Source organism: Heterodontus francisci, chromosome 7 (genome assembly GCF_036365525.1).
Source record: "Heterodontus francisci isolate sHetFra1 chromosome 7, sHetFra1.hap1, whole genome shotgun sequence".
Classification (NCBI taxonomy): domain Eukaryota; kingdom Metazoa; phylum Chordata; class Chondrichthyes; order Heterodontiformes; family Heterodontidae; genus Heterodontus; species Heterodontus francisci.
In genome coordinates, this window is record NC_090377.1 from 138,212,578 (window position 1) to 138,232,405 (window position 19,828).

Below are 19,828 nucleotides of genomic sequence, written 5' to 3' on the forward strand. Positions count from 1 at the left end.
ACTCGCAACAAGGGCTAGTTTGAGATCTACTCAGCTAAGATGATATCTGTTGTTGATGCAAAAAACAAAGCCTGCATGATGCACAACACAAACCCAACAGCTAAGACACTGTACACCTGAAAAGTAGCCAAGACAGCCACACAAAGGAGAGATACTGCACAAACACTGAATCAGCTTAAGCCAAGAAATCCAAACTGCCCGTGGCGAAGGAAATATGAGAATGTACGAAGGGATCAAGAGGGCGATTGGCCCGCCATCACCCAAGTTGCTGCCCTGCAGTTGGCAGATGGTGCAGTACTCACCGACCGAAGTAAACCGATGTCTCGCTGGTCTGAACACTACTGCAAACCTCTATTCCTATGCGTTGTACAGCTCCCGGGATTGAACATTGAGTTCAACAATTTCAGACCATGAACCCCATTTTTATAGTATCTTTTCTCCATGTGCCAGTCTTAAACTTGTTTTTCATGTTTTTGCTTTTGGACAGAGCTGTTCATTATTCTGCCATTAACACTCTCTCCGGACAAATGCTTAGTCTTTTACTACAACTGTTGACACTCCCTGTGTCTTTTGTTCCATGACATCTTTGTCATTTCATCTCACCTGCCCTCAGCCCTTTTGTTTTCCTACCCCCCACCTTCACTTGCTCCAAACCTATTACATTTGTAACCTTTTCCAGTTCTGATGAAAGATCGTTGACTTGGAATGTTAGCCTTGTTTCTCTCTCCACAAATGCTGCCAGATCTACTGAGTATTTTGAGCACTTTGTGTTTTTATTTCAAATTTTCAGTATCTGCAGTATTTTGCATTTATTCCCTTTGCTTTTGTTGGGACTTTTCCTTATTTTAGATTTTATTTGATTGGATCACATGTTTGAGGAAGCAGGAGAGGAAGGAATATTCCATAGAAACTAGAACTATCATTTCTGAATTTTTATCCTCTACTGACATTGATGACTTCTGTAAATTCCTTTCACAGGGTATTAGAAGGGGAGGATTTGCAGACGGGAAATTCAAACCAAACATCACATCAAGATCAGACAGTCACTCGATTCATCAGGACCCGAATATCATCGGCCTTTGAATGTGGAAGGAGAAATGTTTGTCTGTTCTGTCTGGGGGAAAAGATTTCAAACATCAGTGTGACTGGAAAAGCATCAAGATGCACACACCTGAGTGAGACTGTTCCAGTGCACTGACTGTGGAAAGAGCTTTAACCAGTAACACATGCTTGAAAAAAACATTGCACCGTTCACAGCCGAAAGAAACCATACGTGTTCTGTCTGTGAACAAGGCTTCAACTAATCATCCAGCCTGATGAGACACAAGGACACCCACACCATGGAGAAACTGTGGAAATGTGGGGACTGTGGGAAGGGATTCAATTACTCATCCCAGCTGGAATCTCATCGATGCACTCACACCGCAGAGAGATCATTTACCTGCACGGAGTGTGGGAATAGATTCACCCGTTCATCCAACCTGCTGAGACACCGGCAAGTTCACACTGGGGAGAGACCATTCACTTGCTCTCTGTGTGGGAAGGGATTTGCTCGTTCATCCACTCTGCTGACACACCAGCGGGCTCACAATGGGGAGAGGCCGTTCACCTGCGCTGAGTGTGGGAACAGATTCTCCTGTTCATCCATCCTGCTGATACACCAGCGAGTTCACACTGACGAGAGACCTTTCAAATGCTCTTACTGCGGGACTGGGTTCAGGCGATCATCTGACCTCACTGTACACCAGCGTACTCACACTGGAGAGCGGCCGTTCACCTGCTCTGTGTGTGGGAAGGGATTCATTCAGTCGTCGTCCCTGCTGAAACACCAGCGAGTTCACACTGGAGAGAGGCCGTTCACCTGCTCTGTGTGTGGGAAGGGATTCATTCAGTCATCGTCCCTGCTGAAACACCAGCAAGTTCACACTGATGAGAGACCTTTTAACTGCTCGGACTGTGGGAAATGCTATAAAAGCTCCAGGGAACTGACATTCCATCAACATATTCACACTGACAGACCTTTGAAGCGCTCTTACTGTAGGACTGGGTTCAGGCAATCTTCTGATCTCACTGTACATCAGCACAATGTCACTGCAGAGAGGTCGTTCACCAGCTCTGTGTGTGGGAAGGGATTCACTCGGTCATCCAACCTCCTGGCACACAAGAACATTCACAATGATAAGATGCCTTTTAAATGTTCTGACTGTGGGAAGACCTTTAAAAGCAGATGTGAAATGGTGATGCATCAATGCAGTCACACTGGGGAGAGGCCGTTCACCTGCACTGAGTGTGGGAACAGATTCACCCGTTCATCCAACCTGCTGAGACACCAGCAGGTTCACACTGGGGAGAGACCATTCACCTGCTCTATATGTGGGAAGGGATTTGCTCGTTCATCCACTCTGCTGACACACCAGCGGGCTCATAATGGGGAGAAGCCGTTCACCTGCGCTGAGTGTGGGAACAGATTCTCCTGTTCATCCATCCTGCTGATACACCAGCGAGTTCACACTGACGAGAGACCTTTCAAATGCTCTTACTGTGGGACTGGGTTCAGGCGATCATCTGACCTCACTGTACACCAGCGTACTCACACTGGAGAGCGGCCGTTCACCTGCTCTGTGTGTGGGAAGGGATTCATTCAGTCGTCGTCCCTGCTGAAACACCAGCGAGTTCACACTGGAGAGAGGCCGTTCACCTGCTCAGTGTGTGGGAAGGGATTCATTCAGTCATCGTCCCTGCTGAAACACCAGCGAGTTCACACTGGAGAGAGGCCGTTCACCTGCTCCGTGTGTGGGAAGGGATTCAGTTGTTCATCCAACATGCTGAGACACCAGCAAGTTCACACTGGGGAGAGACCATTCACCTGCTCTGTGTGTGGGAAGGGATTCAGTTGTTCATCCAACCTGCTGAGACACCAGCGAGTTCACAAGTGACTGCAGGGGTTGGATTCTGCTGTTATTGCTGCTGTTAATCACATCCAGGACTGAGCCATGTTCATTCTGATGGTTAAAGAAAGATCTGCACATATACAGCACCTTCCACTACCTCTGGACATGTCAAAGCATTTTACAGCCAATGAAGTACGACTGCATTGTCGTCACTGTTGTAGTGTCGGAAACACGGCAGCCGATTGCACACAGCGAGCTGGATTGAGACCTGATCCCGAAACCTTTTGACTCCGAGGCAACAATGGTAGCAATTGAGCCACAGTCACGTTGCTTTTCTGTTGATGTGAACTGGTGTTTGGAACACTGGACCTTGTAACATGATTGTCTTATAGATGGTGATTTTTCAGGAGGTCAGCTGACTTCACCTCCACTCTGCAAAAGGTTACCAGGACAATAGAGGGAACAGATCAAAGACTGTTTTCTGAGAATAGAGACTACTGAACAAACATCAGAAGAACAATGGGTTTGTAAAACAAAGAGTCAGCCACTGAGAACATGCAAACAAACCAGCAGGTGGTGACATTGGCAATGGAAAGCCCGAGTAGCTTCGTGAAACTAAACTTCTGGTCTTTGCATTTTGGAGAAGAGCAATCAACTACTGAATTCTAGGACCAGATAAATTAAACAGGCTGTAAGGATGAAGCAACACATTGTGACCTCAAGCAGGCTGTGAGAGAAGAACCCATCAGGGTGAGGCCTCAAGGGAAGCTGTAAGAGAAGGCACCCAGCAGGGGCAGCTGGAGAGAGAGAGAACGCCTGGTATATCTAAAGATATACAGTGAAATGCTGTGGAAACCTGAACCCTTTTTTTTTGAGAGTCGAAGTTTGAGGAGGAGTAAAGGGCCCATAGGGTCATCGGAAATCACATTATCCACATATGTTCAGGTCAGAAGTGCTTGGAGAAGTGAGTGAAGGAAAATGTTGTATTTTTGAAAGGTCTGGCAGATCCAGCCCATTGCAACTGGGAGGAATTTGGGACTTTTAACCACAAAGGATTTCATCATCAAAAAGGACTGTGTAAAGTATAAATGTGGTGTGAGATATTCTAGTGTTGAATAAGTAAATACCTTTGGCAATTTGAGGTGTCAGCTATTTACAAAGTGCTATTTAGTTTATTGGGGATTTCTTTTAGTTATAATTGGGTGGTGTAGCAGTAAGGTGTTGTAATAAGAGTATAAGCACAGAGCAGGACTGGAGGTATTAATTAAAATTGATTTGTTTATGCAAGGTTACTCATTAGATTATTAAAAAAAAGGGACTGAGTGCGGCTTGAACAGAGTGCTGGGAGTTCGGTGAGCTGGGTGAGGAGGGGAAGGGGGTGCTCCTTTGCTTTTTCTAACTTTTTCATCCTGTAGGATTTGTTTTTTAAAATATAGGGGGAAAAAACTAGCTGTTTGAGTATATGCTAAGTGGATAAGGTCTCTTCTATTCCTAAGGTTTAAAATAGTACAGGAACTGGTAAGGTTAATAAAATATATGAAAAAAACTATTGAATAAAATAATGAAGTAGTTAATTGAAACACATTAAGGATGGCAAGATAGGTGATGTATCACAGCTGCAGCATGAAGGAGCTCCTGGATGCCAGCATGATCCAGGGCAAACACGTGTGCAGCAAGTGTTTGTGGTTCGAGCAGCTTCGGCTCAGAGTCATTGAGCTGGAGGTCGAGCCGCAGACATTGCGACACATCAGGGAGGGGGAAAGTTATCTGGACAGTTTGTACCAGGAGGCGGTCACACCCCCTAAAGATAGGGTCTTCTGATTTAATCAGTGGTCAGGGACAGGAGTGTGTGGCTGCAGATGAGGCAAATAAAAGGACCCAGAGGGCAGGGGTGCAGGAGTCTCAGCTTTTGCTATTGTCCAACAGGTTTGAGGTTCTTTCAGCTTGTTTGGATGAGAATGGGTGCTGCAAGGTAAATGAGTTAACTGACCATGGCAACGTGGTACAAGAAGCTATTCAAGTGGGGGAGCAAAATAAGTGTAGTGGTAGTAGGGGACAGTAGAGTGAGGGGAATTGACACTGTTCTCTGCAGCAAAGATTGAGTCCAGAAGTTTGTGTTGCCTGCCCAGTGCCAGGGTTCGGGACATCTGCTCAGGGCTGGAGAGGAACGTACGGTGGGAGCGGGAAGATCTGTGTGATGCCTGCTGCAGACAAATTGCCTTGAATGCCTACCCACCACAGACTGTTCATTAATTTCGCTTGGAATCTCAGTGAGTGGCATCTGATTATTTGACTCTGGGCCACCTCACCAATCTGGAAATATTCTACCAGAAGTTACAACCTAGTTACTTTATTATTCCTAAGAAACCGTTGCAACTTAAACCAATCTTTTTAAAACCAGTTAACCATTGGGATTTGAATGTATGTGTGTGCATGAGGGTTAGGAAGAATAAGAAGTTATAAAATATGTTCATACATATAGATTTATCTCATCGTTAAAATTGGTTTAATAATAAATAGTTAATTTGTTGTTAAAAGAAACCTGGTTTGGTGTGTTTTATTCTGGGGAATAAATGCTGTGTTTAGTTTGGCTAATTTCCAGTAGGTTGGAAACTTTACTAGTATGTTGTGAACTGTGGAGTACTGGGCCTGAATTACCAGGGCATTACTCCCGCCTTGTGCATAACATATTAATTGGGGGCAGTGGAACATAGGAAATCTGAACAGGAGTAGGCCATTCAATGAGGTCATGGTTGATCATCCACCTCTATGCTATTTTGCCACACTATCCCTTGATATCCTTAATATCTAGAAATCTATTGATCTGTGTCTTGAACGTACTCAATGACTGAGCTTCCACAGCCGTCTGCCGTAGAGAATTCCGAAGATTCACCACCCTCTGTATGACGAAGTTCTTCCTCATCTCAGTCCTAAATGGTCTGCTCCCATTCTGAGGCTGTGAAGCAGAGTCTTTCAAAATTTTTAAGGCAGTGCTGGGTAGATTCTTGATGAGAAAGGGAGTGAAAGGTTATCAGGGGTAGGCGGGCATGTGGACTCAAGTTTATAATCAGATCAGCCATGATCTTGAGTTGTGGAGCAGGTTTGAGGAGCCGAGTGGCCTACTCTCCCAATTTGAAAGGAAAAAGAGTTTTTTTTAAAATTCATTCATGGGATGTGAGCGACGCTTGCCAAGCCAGCATTTATTGCCCATCCCTAATTGCCCTTGAGAAGGTGGTGGTGAGCTGCCTTCTTTAACCGCTGCAGTCCATTTGGGGTAGGTATACCCACAGTGCCGTTAGCGAGGGAGTTCCAGGATTTTGACCCAGCGACAGTGAAGGAACAGCGATATAGTTCCAAGTCAGGATGCTGTGTGACTTGGAGGGGAACTTGCAGGTGGTGGTGTTCCCATGTATTTGCTGCCGTTAAAACGTGAAATCTTGTGTAATTTGTTAAATTGACCTGGGGGCTCGTATACTTATCACGTTGACGACCTCTCTGAGGTCGGAAAAACTGGAAGGTGGGATTAAGCTGAATACCTCTTTTTCGGCTGGCACAGCCACAATGACTGGCCTGTGCATTAAATTTTCTCTTTCCATTCTGAAAGTTGGCGTTTGTTTCTGCTGATATTAATAACTTTATAACTTGGCTGGAGTTTAATATTCTGGATAAATGTCAAATAAACTAGCTTTGTGTTAACGACATTGTTGTAGATTTTTGTGGTGGATGGGGTGATGATCAAGCAGGCCGCTTTGTGTTGAGCTTCTTGAATGTTGTTGGAGCCACACACATCCAGGCAAGTGGAGAGTATTCCATCACACTTCTGACTTGTGCATTGTAGATGGTGGCTAGGCTTTGGGGAGTCAGGTGGTGAGTTACCACTGAATTCCCAGCCTCTGGCCTGCTGTTGTAGTCACAGTATTTATATGGCGGGTCCAGTTCATTTTCTGGACAATGGTAACCCCTAGGGTGTTGGTGTTAATGCTGTTGAATGTCAAGGGGAGATGGTCATTGTATGGCACATGTGTGGTACGAATGTTTCTTGGGAGTGGAGCCTCCAGGAGTGGACTGCAAGAAAACTGTGTTTCAGTATTCTGACAAATACATGGTGAGGAACCAGAGGAATCCTTCCGGTTTGGGGTTTTACCTGTCAGCATAGATCTAGGGATGAATGATGCATGACTTCCTGAACTGTCTTACATTGAACCCAGTTTGGAAGATAGATTTTGTTTCCAAGAGAATAGGACAAATATTACCACACTCGAGGGAGACAAAAGCAGCCATTAGAGAAGCTGAGACATCATTGGAAAAGAAGATGGTGCGCAATTCATCAAACCCGATCAGCATATCCTTCCATTCCTTTTTGCCTCGTATTTATTTAGATTCCCCTTAAATGTATCTCTACTATTCACCTCAACTACTCCCTCTGGTAGCACATTCTGCATTCTTCCCTATCTTTGGGTAAAGAAGTTTCTCCTGAATTCCCTATTGGAATTATTGGTGACCACTAGTTTTGGAATCACCCACAAGTGGAAACGCTTCTCTCTTATGTCCATCCTGGTCTCTTGTACAATAAGGTACAGTGGCAAATACATGGTGAGGAACCAGAGGAATCCTTCCTGTTTGGGGTTTTACTTGTCAGCATAGAGCTAGGGATGAATGATGCATGGCACGGCATAGTGGCGCAGTGGTTAGCACCGCAGCCTCACAGCTCCAGCGACCCGGGTTCAATTCTGGGTACTGCCTGTGTGGAGTTTGCAAGTTTTCCCTGTGTCTGCGTGGGTTTTCTCCGGGTGCTCCGGTTTCCTCCCACATGCCAAAGACTTGCAGGGTGATAGGTTAATTGGCCATTATAAATTGCCCCTAGTATAGGTAGGTGGTAGGGAAATATAGGGACAGGTGGGGATGTGGTAGGGATATGGGATTAGTGTAGGATTAGTATAAATGGGTGGTTGATGGTCGGCACAGACTCGGTGGGCTGAAGGGCCTGTTTCAGTGCTGTATCTCTAAACTAAACTAAACATACCATAATAATGGCATTAGTGGTTGCAGCAGAGTTTTTTGGATAGCAGAATATTTCCCTGAGTGATATGATAACTTTAACAACAAATTAAAAGAATTGGTGGTGAAATTGGGTTTGGAATTGAAATTAGGTGCCAAAAAGCAGAGATGATTGACATAATAGCTGAATATCTGGAATTAGTAGATGATGATGAAGGGCAATACGAGGAACAAGAAAGGGAATACAAGAGACAAGAAAGTAGTAGGTCAGAGAGTGATGCAGTGGTATTGGCTAGGATTCATTTAGAAATGAAAAAACTTGAGGCGGAAAAAGAATTAAGAAAACTTGAACAAGAGAAGGGGCAGTACTGGACCTAATCCTAGGGAATGAAGCCGGTCAAGTGGTAGAAGTGTCAGTGGGGGAACATTTCGAGGATTGTGACCATAACTCTGTAAGATTTAAGGTAGTTATGGAAAAGGACAAAGATGGACCAGAAATAAAGGTACTGATTTGGGGGAAGGCCAATTTCAATATGATTAAACAGAATCTGGCCAAAGTGGACTGGGAGCAGCTACTTGTAGGAAAGTCTACATCACATCAGTGGGAGTCATTCAAAGAGGAAATTGTGAGAGTTCAAAGCCAACATGTACCTGTTAAGGTGAAGGGTAGGACCAACTAGTCCAGGGAACCCTGGATGTCAAGGGATATAGAGGATTGGATCAGGAAAAAAAGGAGGCTTACGGCAGATACCAAGCGCTAAAAACAGCGGAGGCACTAGAGGAGTATAGAAAGTGTAGGGTGGCACTTAAAAAAAAAAAGTAATTCGGAGAGCGAAGTGGGGACGTGAATAAACACTGGCCGGGCAAGATAAAGGAAAATCCCAAGGCATTTTATAAGTGTATTAAGGGTAAGAGGATAACTAGGGAAAGAGTAGGGCCCATTTGGGACCAATGTGGCAATCTTTGTGTGGAGCTGGAAGACATAGGTGAGGTTTTAAATGATTACTTTTCATCGGTGTTCACTATGGAGAAGGACGATGTAGGTGTAGAGATCAGGGAGGGGAATTGTGATATACTTGAACAAATTAGCATTGAAAGGGAGGAAATATTAGCTGTTTTAGCGGGCTTAAAAGTGGATAAATCCTCAGGCTCAGATGAGATGTAACCCAGGCTGTTATGTGAGGCAAGGGAGGAGATAGCAGGGGCTTTGAAACACATTTTCAAATCCTCTCTGGCCAAAGGAGAGGTACCAGAAGATTGGAAGACGGCGAATGTGGTACCATTATTCAAGGAGTGTAGTAGGGATAAACCAGGTAATTACAGGCCAGTGAGTCTAACATCAGTGGTAGGGAAACTATTGGAAAAAATTCTGAGGGACAGGATTAATCTCCACTTGGAGAGGCAAGGATTAATCAGGGATAGTCAGCATGGCTTTGTCAGGGGGAGATCGTGTCTAACTAACGATTGAATTTTCCGAGGCGGTGACTAGATGTGTAGATGAGGGTAAAGCAGTAGATGTAGTCTACATGGATTTCAGTAAGGCTTTTGATAAAGTCCCGCATGGGAGATTGGTTAAGAAGGTAAGAGCCCATAGGATCCAGGGCAATTTGGCAAATTGGATCCAAAATTGGCTTAGTGGCAGAAGACAGAAGGTGATGGTCAAGGGTTGTTTTTGCGATTGGAAGACTGACCAGTGGTGTACCTCGGGGATTGGTGCTGGGACCCTTGCTGTTTGTAGTGGACATTAATGATTTAGACGTGAATATAGGAGATATGATCAGTAAGATTGCAGATGACACGAAAATTGGTGTTGTAAATCGTGAGGAAGAAATCCTTAGATTATAGGGAGATATCGATGGGCTGGTAAGATGGGCGGAGCAGTGGCAAATGGAATTTAATCCTGAAAAGTGTGAGGTAATGCATTTTGGGAGGACTAACAAAGCAAGGAATACACAATGGATGGTAGGACCCTAGGAAGTACAGAAAGTCAGAAGGACCTTGGTGTATTTGTCCATAGATCACTGAAGGCAGCAACACAGGTAGATAAGGTGATTGGGAAGGCATATGGGATACTTGCCTTTATTAGCTGAGGCACAGAATATAAGAGCGGGAAGGTTATGATGGAGCTATATAAAACGCTAGTTAGGCCACAGGTGGAGTACTGTGTACAGTTCTGGGCACCACACTATAGGAAGGATGTGATTGCACTGGAGAGGGTGCAGAGGAGATTCACCAGGATGTTGCCTGGACTGGAGCATTTCAGCTATGAAGAGAGACTGAAAAGGCTAGGGTTGTTTTCCTTGGAGCAGAGGAGGCTGAGGGGGGACATGATTGAGGTGTACAAGATTGAGGGGCATTGATAGGTTAGATAGGAGGAAGCTTTTTCCCTTAGTGGAGGGGTTAATAACCAGGGAGCAAAGATTTAAGGTAAGGGGCAGGAGATTTAGGGGGGATTTGAGGAAACATTTTTTCACCCAGAGGGTGGTTGGAATCTGGAACACACTGCCCGAAGAGCTGGTAGAGGCAGGAACCCTCGTAACATTTAAGAAGTATTTAGATGAGCACTTGAAACGCCATAGCATACAAGACTACGGGCCAAGTGCAGGAATATGGGATTAAAATAGTTGGGTGCTGTATGGCCGGCACAGACACGATGGGCCGACGGGCCTGTTTTTGTGCTGTATAACTCTGACTCTAAGAGCAAGAAACAGCAATAGCATTGGAAAAACTTAAGCTTGAATTCCAGAAAGGGAGAAAGAGAGGGAATTTAAGTTCAGAGATGGAACTAAGACAAAGAGATAGTCTTGAATCCAGGGAAAATTCAGGTCAGGAAGAATCTGAATTTAGCTCAGGACCCAGCAAAAAGTTGGTTAATACAGGTTCTTCCTAGGTTGGAGGAAAGGGGCGTAGAGGCATTTTTCATATCTTTTGAAAAAATAGCCAAACAGATGAAATGGCCGAAAGAAAGCTGGACACTCTTATTCAGGGCAGGCTGGTAGGCAGAGTTGATGAAGCTTATGACATGCTTCCTAAAGAGGCTTCTGCAAATTATGAGATGGCAAAAAAGGCTATTCTTGCTGCCTATGAATTAGTCCCTGAAGCATACCGTCAGAAGTTTAGGAATTTATGGAGATTGGCTGGGCAGACATATTTAGAATTTGAGAGGGTGAAGCAAATTAACTTTGATCGTTGGATATGGGCATTAAAGATAGAAACCACATATGAGAACCTTAGAGCATTGATTCTCTTGGAAGAGTTTAAAAACTCCATTCCTTCAGTAGTGAAAACTCATGTAGATAACCTGAAAGTTTTGAAAGCTAGGCAAGCAGCAGAGATTGCTAATGATTTTGAGCTTGTGAATAAGCCAACCTATTTTGTCCATCGCCACCATAAACCCAAGAAGGATAGAAAGTGAGAGAGTGAAAGGAAGGCAAGTAGCCGGGGACAAGAAGGAAAAGTTGGGAATGCCCCAGGATTACCTCAGGTCAGAAAGGAGGTTGCTGAGGGTAGAAGTGAGGTCCGCAAGCCAAAGTGTTATCATTGCCATAAAGCAGGTCATCTTTGTTCAGAGTGCTGGAAATTGCGAGGTGAACCCATAGAATTTGTTGGGGTACGCAAAGCTAGTGCAGAGGAGAAGGCTCTGACTGAGAGTATAGCAGGCCAGGTTATAGCTTTACCGACAGCTGTGAAATCAGATACTAAAACTAAAAGGAGTGTAGAGGTTGAGAATAAACTATCTGAAAGTTATAATGAATTCTTGTCAAAGGGGAGAGTAACTCCGTACCCTGTAAGTGTGGCAGGAAAACCTATCATTATACTTGGGGACACAGGAGCATCTTAAACTCTCTCGCTGGGGAAAGATATAAGGTGTTCCACCAGAGAGCACCTTGAACGCTAAAGTTTTAGTTCATGGAATTGGCGGGGAGTATATACCCGTACCTTTGTATAAAGTATACCTAGAGAGTGACCTAATACCTGGGATAGTAACTGTTGGTGTTTTCCACAGTTTACCAGTAAAGGGAATTGATGTACTCCTAGGAAATGATCTGGCTGGATCAAAAGTATTAGTTTCTCCTATAATTACAGAGGAACGAAGTGAGGTTAAGGAAACGGAGCAATTACAGGAACAAGTTCCGGGAATATTTCCTGCGTGGGTAGTCATCCGAGCAATGGCTAAACAGGATCCATTGTCGGAAGTAAAAGGGGCACCACAAATAGAAAGCCAAGTATCTGAAACCTTATTTGGGGATTTAGATAATCCAAATGAGATGTTTAACAGATATTCTATCATTGCAGCACAGCGAGCTGGTCCAGAGATATACTGAATAGCACAGACGGCTCTGCCAGAAGCTGACGTGAAGGGAGTTCCGGATGGCAAATGGGGTTTTGAGGAAGAAATGGAGAATGCCTCATAGACCTGCCGACGAAGACTGGACAGTTATTGAACAGATAATGGTACCTCAATATCGACAAGGATTATTAAGGTTGGCACATGACATTCCTTTTGCAGGACATAGGGGAATTCGGAAGACCATTTCACGCTTAAGCCAACATTATTATTGGCCAGGTCTTACAAAGGAGGTGAGACCATTTTGTAGGACATGCCATACATGTCAAATGGTGGGAAAACCACAACCTACCATAAAACCAGGGGATGAAGTATTAGTGTTGTTACCATTACAGGGAGAACCAGTAAATGCACGGTTCAGTGGCCCATGTAGGGCGGCGCAGTGGTTAGCATCGCAGCCTCACAGCTCCAGGGACCCGGGTTCGATTCTGGGTACTGCCTGTGGGGAGTTTGCAAGTTCTCCCTGTGACCGCGTGGGTTTTTGTTGGGTGCTCCGGTTTCCTCCCACAGATAGGTAAATTGGCTGTTGAAAATTGCCCCTAGTGTAGGTAGGTGGTAGGGAATATGGGATTACTGTAGGGTTAGTATAAATGGGTGGTTGTTGGTCTGCACAGACTCGGTGGGCCGAAGGGCCTGTTTCAGTGCTGTATCTCTAAATAAATAAAATAAATAAATGTCGAGTGATCAAAAGAGTGGGTAAGGTAGATTACTTGCACCCCTGATCGCCGGAAGAAGAACCGGTTGTGTCACATTAATTTGCTCAAACAATATTACCACGGGGAGGAGGATAAGCCAGTATGTCAGGTAATCGGGACTGTGGAGAAGGAATAGGATAGTGAGGATGAGGCAGAAGCAGGCCTAGGAAATTCTCAGATTGAACCTCCAACTATCAGATTAAGAATACAGAATGGCGAGGAAAAATAAACATTAGGCTCTTACACTTAGCAGCAAGTGAAGTCCTAACCAGGGTTTTCACAATGTTTCGAAGAGTTTGTAGGGATAAGCCGGGATGTACAACCTTAGCCGCACATGGTGGGGGGGGGGGGGGGGGGGGTATCTTTTAAAACAACATCCTTGTCACTTAGGTCCAGACAGACAGGCCCAAGTGGAAGCAGAGGTACAATGAATGCTGAAGGGCAGCTTAGTTAAACCTAGTCAGGACAGCTGGAATTTGCAAATGGTCTTAATGTCTAAACCGGGTGGGACGGCTCAAACTTGCATAGACTCCAGAAAAGTTACTGAGGTAAAGATGGCAGACTCCTACTCAAATTCTCATTTAAAGAACTGTATGGATAGAGTGGGCAACACCATGTGTCTTAAAGAGACAGACGTGTTAGAGGGATGACACCCCAGGGTAAGAAAAAGTCAGCTTCTGTTACCACCAGACAGGGTTTTCCAGTGTCAAGTGATGCCACATAGGTTAAGGGGTATTTGAGAAACTTCTTAGAGAATAGTGAACTAAGTAGTGGTCAGTGCTCCTAGCTGTGGCTGAAGGGATGGACAATAGGGACACTTGGAAGGAAAACGCGAAACAACTGGAAGACAATGCTTGGAAATTTGAAATGGGTTAATTGGGACAACCTTTGAAAAAATGTAAAGCTGAAAATGTTCTGGTGGAACTTGTTGCTGTTATCCTGCCATTTTAGACGACTGTATATCTGTAAATGCAGGAAAAATGTGTTAGCGTTTTTTTTTTCAAATTGTATTTTTTACACATTGTAATGAAACATATTCTGGGAATGGCGTTCCATTCCGTCTTATGATCTTGTAGTTTTCTTTTCCAGGGTGTATGAGGTGTACCTTTAAGGCTGGAAAGGGATCAGTACTGCTTTAAGGTGGCCAGCTCCAGGGACTGAGAGTCAAAAAATGCATTCAGGTTGCCATAGGATATAGCCACTCAGAGACTGAGGATCCAGAGATACAATAGAACATAGAACAGTACAGCACAGTACAGGCCCTTCGGCCCACGATGTTGTGCCGAACCTTTAACCGACTCTAAGATCTAACTAACTACCTACCCTTCATACTACTATCATCCATGTACCTATCCAAGAGTCGCTTAAATGTCCCTAATGTATCTGCTTCTACTACCACTGCTGGCAGCGCATTCCACGCACCCACCACTCTCTGTGTAAAGAACCTACCTCTGACATCTCCCTGAAACCTTCCTCCAATCACCTTAAAATTATGCCCCCCTGGTGATAGCCCTTTCCACCCTGGGAAAAAGTCTCTGACTATCCACTCTATCTATGCCTCTCATCATCTTGTACCCCTCTATCAAGTCACCTCCTATCCTTCTTCGCTCCAATGAGAAAAGCCCTAGCTCCCTCAATCTTTATTCGTAAGACATGCCCTCCAGTCCAGGCAGCATCCTGGTAAATCTCTTCTGCACCCTCTCTAAAGCTTCCACATCCTTCCGATAATGAGGCGACCAGAACTGAACACAATATTCCAATTGTGGTCTAACCAGGGCCTTATAGAGCTGCAGCATAACCTCGCGGCTCTTAAACTCAATCCCCCTGTTAATGAAAGCCAACACACCATACGCCTTCTTAACAACCCTATCAACTTGGGTGGCAACTTTGAGCGATCTATGGACATGGACCCCAAGATCCCTCTGTTCCTCCACACTACCAAGAATCCTGTCTTTAAGCCTGTATTCTGCATTCAAATTCGACCTTCCAAAATGAATCACTTCACATTTTTCCAGGTTGAACTCCATCTGCCACTTCTCAGCCCAGCTCTGCATCCTGTCAATGTCCCGTTGCAACCTACAACAGCCTTCCACACTAACCACAACTCCAGCAACCTTCGTGTCATCGGCAAACTTGCTAACTCAGCCTTCCACTTCCTCATCCAAGTCATTTATAAAAATCACAAAGAGCAGAGGTCCCAGAACAGATCCCTGCGGAACACCACTGGTCACCGAGCTCCAGGCTGAATACTTTCCATCTACTACCACCCTCTATCTTCTATGGGCCAGCCAATTCTGTATCAGACAGCCAACTTTCCCTGTATCCCATGCCTCCTTACTTTCTGAATGAGCCTACCATGGGGAACCTTATCAAACGCTTTGCTAAAATCCAAATATACCACATCAACTGCTCTTCCTTCATCAATGTGTTTTGTCACATCTTCAAAGAATTCAATAAGGCTTGTGAGGCATGACCTGACCCTCACAAAGCCATGCTGACTGTCTCTAAAACTATGCTTTTCCAAATAATCATAAATCCTGTCTCTCAGAATCCTCTCCAATAATTTGCCCACTACCGACGTAAGACTGACTGGTCTATAATTCCCAGGGTTATCCCTATTCCCTTTCTTGAACAAGGGAATAACATTTGCCACCCTCCAATCGTCTGGTACTACTCCAGTGGACAGTGAGGATGCAAAGATCATAGCCAAAGGCTCGGCAATCTCTTCCCTCGCTTCCCGTAATATTAGATTAGAGATACAGCACTGAAACAGGCCCTTCGGCCCACCGAGTCTGTGCCGAACATCAACCACCCATTTATATTAATCCTACACTAATCCCATATTCCTACCAAACATCCCCACCTGTCCCTATATTTCCCTACCATCTACCTCTATACTAGTGACAATTTATAATGGCCAATTTACCTATCAACCTGCAAGTCTTTTGGCTTGTGGGAGGAAACCGGAGCACCCGGAGAAAACCCACGCAGACACAGGGAGAACTTGCAAACTCCACACAGGCAGTACCCGGAATCGAACCCGGGTCCCTGGAGCTGTGAGGCTGCGGTGCTAACCACTGCGCCACTGTGCCGCCCTTGGGTATATCCCGTCTGGCCCCGGGGACTTATCTGTCCTCATGTCTTTCAAAATTTCCAGCACATCCTCCCTCTTAACATCAACCTGTTCGAGCATATCAGCCTGTTTCACGCTGTCCTCTCAAATGACCAGGTCCCTCTCACTAGTGAATACTGAAGCAAACTATTCATTTCAGACCTCCCCTACCTCCTCCGTCTCCAGGCACAAGTTCCCTCCACTATCCCTGATTGGCCCTACCCTCACTCTGGCCATCCTCTTGTTCCTCACATAAGTGTAGAACGCCTTGGGATTTTCCTTAATCCTACCCGCCAAGACTTTTTCATGTCCCCTTCTAGCTCTCCTAAGTCCATTCTTCAGTTCCTTCCTGGCTACCTTGTAACCCTCTAGAGCCCTGTCTGATCCTTGCTTCCTCAACCTTAAGTATAAGCTTCCTTCTTCCTCTTGACTCGCTGTTCCACATCTCTTGTCATCCAAGGTTCCTTCACCCTACCATCCCTTCCTTGCCTCATCGGGACAAACCTATCCAGCAGTCGCAGCAAGTGCTCCCTAAACAACCTCCACATTTCTGGCGTGAATTTCCCTGAGAACATCTGTTCCCAATTTATGCTCCCCAGTTCCTGCCTAATAGCATTGTAATTTCCCCCAATTAAATATTTTCCCATCCCGTCTGCTCCTGTCCCTCTCCATGACTATAGTAAAGGTCAGGGAGTTGTGATCACTATCACCAAAATGCTCTCCCACCGAGAGATCTGCCACCTGGCCTGGTTCGTTGCCAAGCACCAAATCCAACATTGCCTCACCTCTAGTCGGCCTATCTACATATTGAGTCAGGAAACCTTCCTGGACACACCTGGCAAAAACTGCTCCATCCAAACTATTTGCACTAAGGAGGTTCCAATCTAAGTTCATCACCCTTATTCCTGACACTTCTTGCATTAAAATAGACACACTTCAACCCATCATACTGGCTGCAACTTTGCCCTGTCAACTGTCTAACCTTCCTCACAGACTCTCTGCACTCTGTATCTGCCTGTTCAACAGCTACCCCATCCACTGATCCGTAGCTCCGGTTCCCATTCCCCTGCCAAACTAGTTTAAACCCTCCCGAAGAGCGCTAGCAAACCTCCCGCCCAGGATATTGGTGCCCCTCCAGTTCAGATGCAACCCGTCCTTCTTGTACAGATCCCACCTTCCCCAGAAGGTATCCCAATGATCCACATATCTGAAGCCCTCCCTCCTACACCAGCTCTGTAGCCACGTGTTCAGCTGCACTCGCTCTCTGTTTCTAGCCTCACTAGCACGTGGCACCGGTATCAATCCTGAGATTACTATCCTGCTCGTCCTGCCTTTTAGCTTCCAACCTAATTCCCTATATTCGCTTTTCAGGTCCTCATCCCTTTTTCTAGCTATGTCATTGGTACCGATGTGTACCACGACTTCTGGCTGCTCCCCCTCCCCCTTAAGAATCCTTAGACTCGATCCGAGACATCCCTGACCCTGGCACCCGGGAGGCAACATACCATCCGGGAGTCTCGTTCACGACCACAGAATCTCCTGTCTGTTCCTCTAACCATTGAATCTCCTATCACTATTGCTCTCCTATTCTCCCCCCTTCCCTTCTGAGCCACAGAGCCAGGCTCAGTGCCAGAGACCTGGCCGCTGTCGCTTTCCCCTGGTAGTTTCCCCCCCCACCCCCCACCCCCCACCCCCCAACCCCCCCAACAGTATCCAAAACGGTATACTTATTATTGAGAGGAACGGCCACAGGGGGTCCCTGCACTGTCCGCCTATTCCCTTTCCCTCCCCTGACAGTCACCCAGCTACCTTTATCCTGTAACTTAGGTGTCACTACTTCCCTATAACTGCTCTCTATCACCCCCTCAGCTGCCTGAATGATCCGAAGTTCATCCAGCTCCAGCTCCAGTTCCCTAACGCGGTCTGTGAGGAGCTGGAGTTGGGTGCACTTCTCACAGGTGAAGTCAGCAGGGACACAAGTGGTGACCCTCACCTCCCACATCCTGCAAGAGGAGCATGCAACTGCCCTAGCTTCCATCCCCTCTGCTCTGAATTGACACAGAGATTAAGTAAAAATAAAGGAAAACCTTACCTTACGAAACCCTCCACACAAGAGTCCTTTTTTTTGGTTACAGGAGGAGGATGGGTGGGGGACACTACAGGTGTAGTGTTTCGGGTTTAGCCACTGCCCGAATATATAAGTTCACTTACCCAGCAGTCCCCGTGTCCGCGTCCGCCGAATCGCTAGGTAAGTAATTTATAGTGAAACTTACCTTCCCAGCTGCCCCCTGGCTAGCACTCTCACTGCTACCGCTGTTCAAAAAGAAGCTGCCGAATTGCTAGGTAAGTACTTTATACTGAAACTTACCTTCCCAGTAACAATGTTACAATTTAATTTTGAACTGGCTTCTTGTGGAAACTAGCTAAAAACTTGCTTTTGACAGACACAGACAGACAGGTGGAACAGCATGAACCTAACAGCGTTCTCTGATAATTTTAACTGAAGGAAGGTGAATTTTAGACTGATCACTTTTTCACCCCTCAAAATTCTAAAGCCACATTAATTCATTGAAGCACTTACAAGTGGTTGATTGGCTGAGGTCATTGCTGGACGAAAGAGGAGCTGCAGTTTTGGATGTTGGGCATTTTCTTTTCCCCCATCGGATGGCTGTGAGGACTTCAAGCAACCTTGGGCTGTTTCACATTGGACGATTCCACTTCGACCAGAGCGTCAATCTCCACGCACACAAATGTTTCTATTTTAAATGTTTAAATGGCTTTGTCTTCATAACATTAGAAATGTAATCGGTTTTGAACAAGTGAAAGGGGTGGGGGGGAAGGGAGTAGTACAAAGAGATGGGGCAGTGGATGGGAGAGATGAAATGACAAAGATGCAATGGAGGAAAAGGCACCAGGAGTGCTAATAGTTCTAGTAAAAGACAAAGTAGCGACAGTGTTAATGGCAGAGGCATGAACAGCTCTGTGCCAAAACCATGAAAAACGAATTTAACAAACATTTGTTTAAAAAAAAAATGGAGTTCATGGTTGAACCAGTTGAATTCAATGTTGAGTTCAGAAGTGTCTAAAGCAAAGGGAACCTCTCAAACTAAATCAGAATGTTGTTACCAGTGTGTGAGACCCTTAAGGTGGCCAGTGGAGGCAGGTTTCAAGCATGCCTCTTCAGGATCACCTGGGCATGGACAAGACCATGGAAGAGATGCTGGCAGCCAAAGTGACACCCCCACCCCCAACATTGTCCCTGCACATCCTGGACCTACCCATTGCTGTTTTTACCTAGCCCGAGAGCAAGTCCAGGAGAAGATCTACCGACTTACCCACCCCCTCCACACCCAGCAACCAAAGGTTAGGAGCGTGGGGCTGAGGTCTCACTGAAGGTTGAGGAGCAGCCCCTTCAGTTATCTACCAAGGGCCTGTCACCCCTCTCACTGAAGATTTACAGGATCCATGGACTCCTCTAGACTGCAAACATCACATGAGAGTGGGTGAAGCTGCTTCAAACCCTGTTTTCCAAGAAGCTGCAGTTCGAGCACACTAGGACCCAGTTGGGAACAGAGACCCGAAAGCCCCGCCCCCCCCCCCCCCCCCCCCCCACCTCGCTTGCTGAGGCGTTCCGGGGGCGGGCTGCAACGCGCAGGCGCGGGAAGGTTCCGGCTCTGGGAAGCTGAGTCGCGGGGGGTGGGTGTGCACAGTCTCAGCAACACCGAGTCTCAGCGGCTCTCAGGCCCCGAATTGGAACCGCCGCGTTCGGCGAGGACCCAGGGGG

The 19,828-nt window shown here is 45.9% G+C and overlaps 1 protein-coding gene across 1 annotated transcript in view; it reads left to right on the forward strand.

Moving 5' to 3' along the window:
• The window catches only part of LOC137372431 (zinc finger protein 271-like), a 93,878-nt gene that overhangs the window by 59,257 nt on the left and 14,793 nt on the right, over nt 1-19,828 (forward strand). The window contains exons 3-5 of the mRNA XM_068036319.1: nt 979-2,932; nt 4,818-4,911; nt 7,356-7,465. Of these exons, the coding sequence (XP_067892420.1) occupies nt 1,317-2,932; nt 4,818-4,911; nt 7,356-7,465 (1,820 nt within the window). The 5' untranslated portion in view covers nt 979-1,316. The remainder of the gene's footprint in view (nt 1-978; nt 2,933-4,817; nt 4,912-7,355; nt 7,466-19,828) is intronic.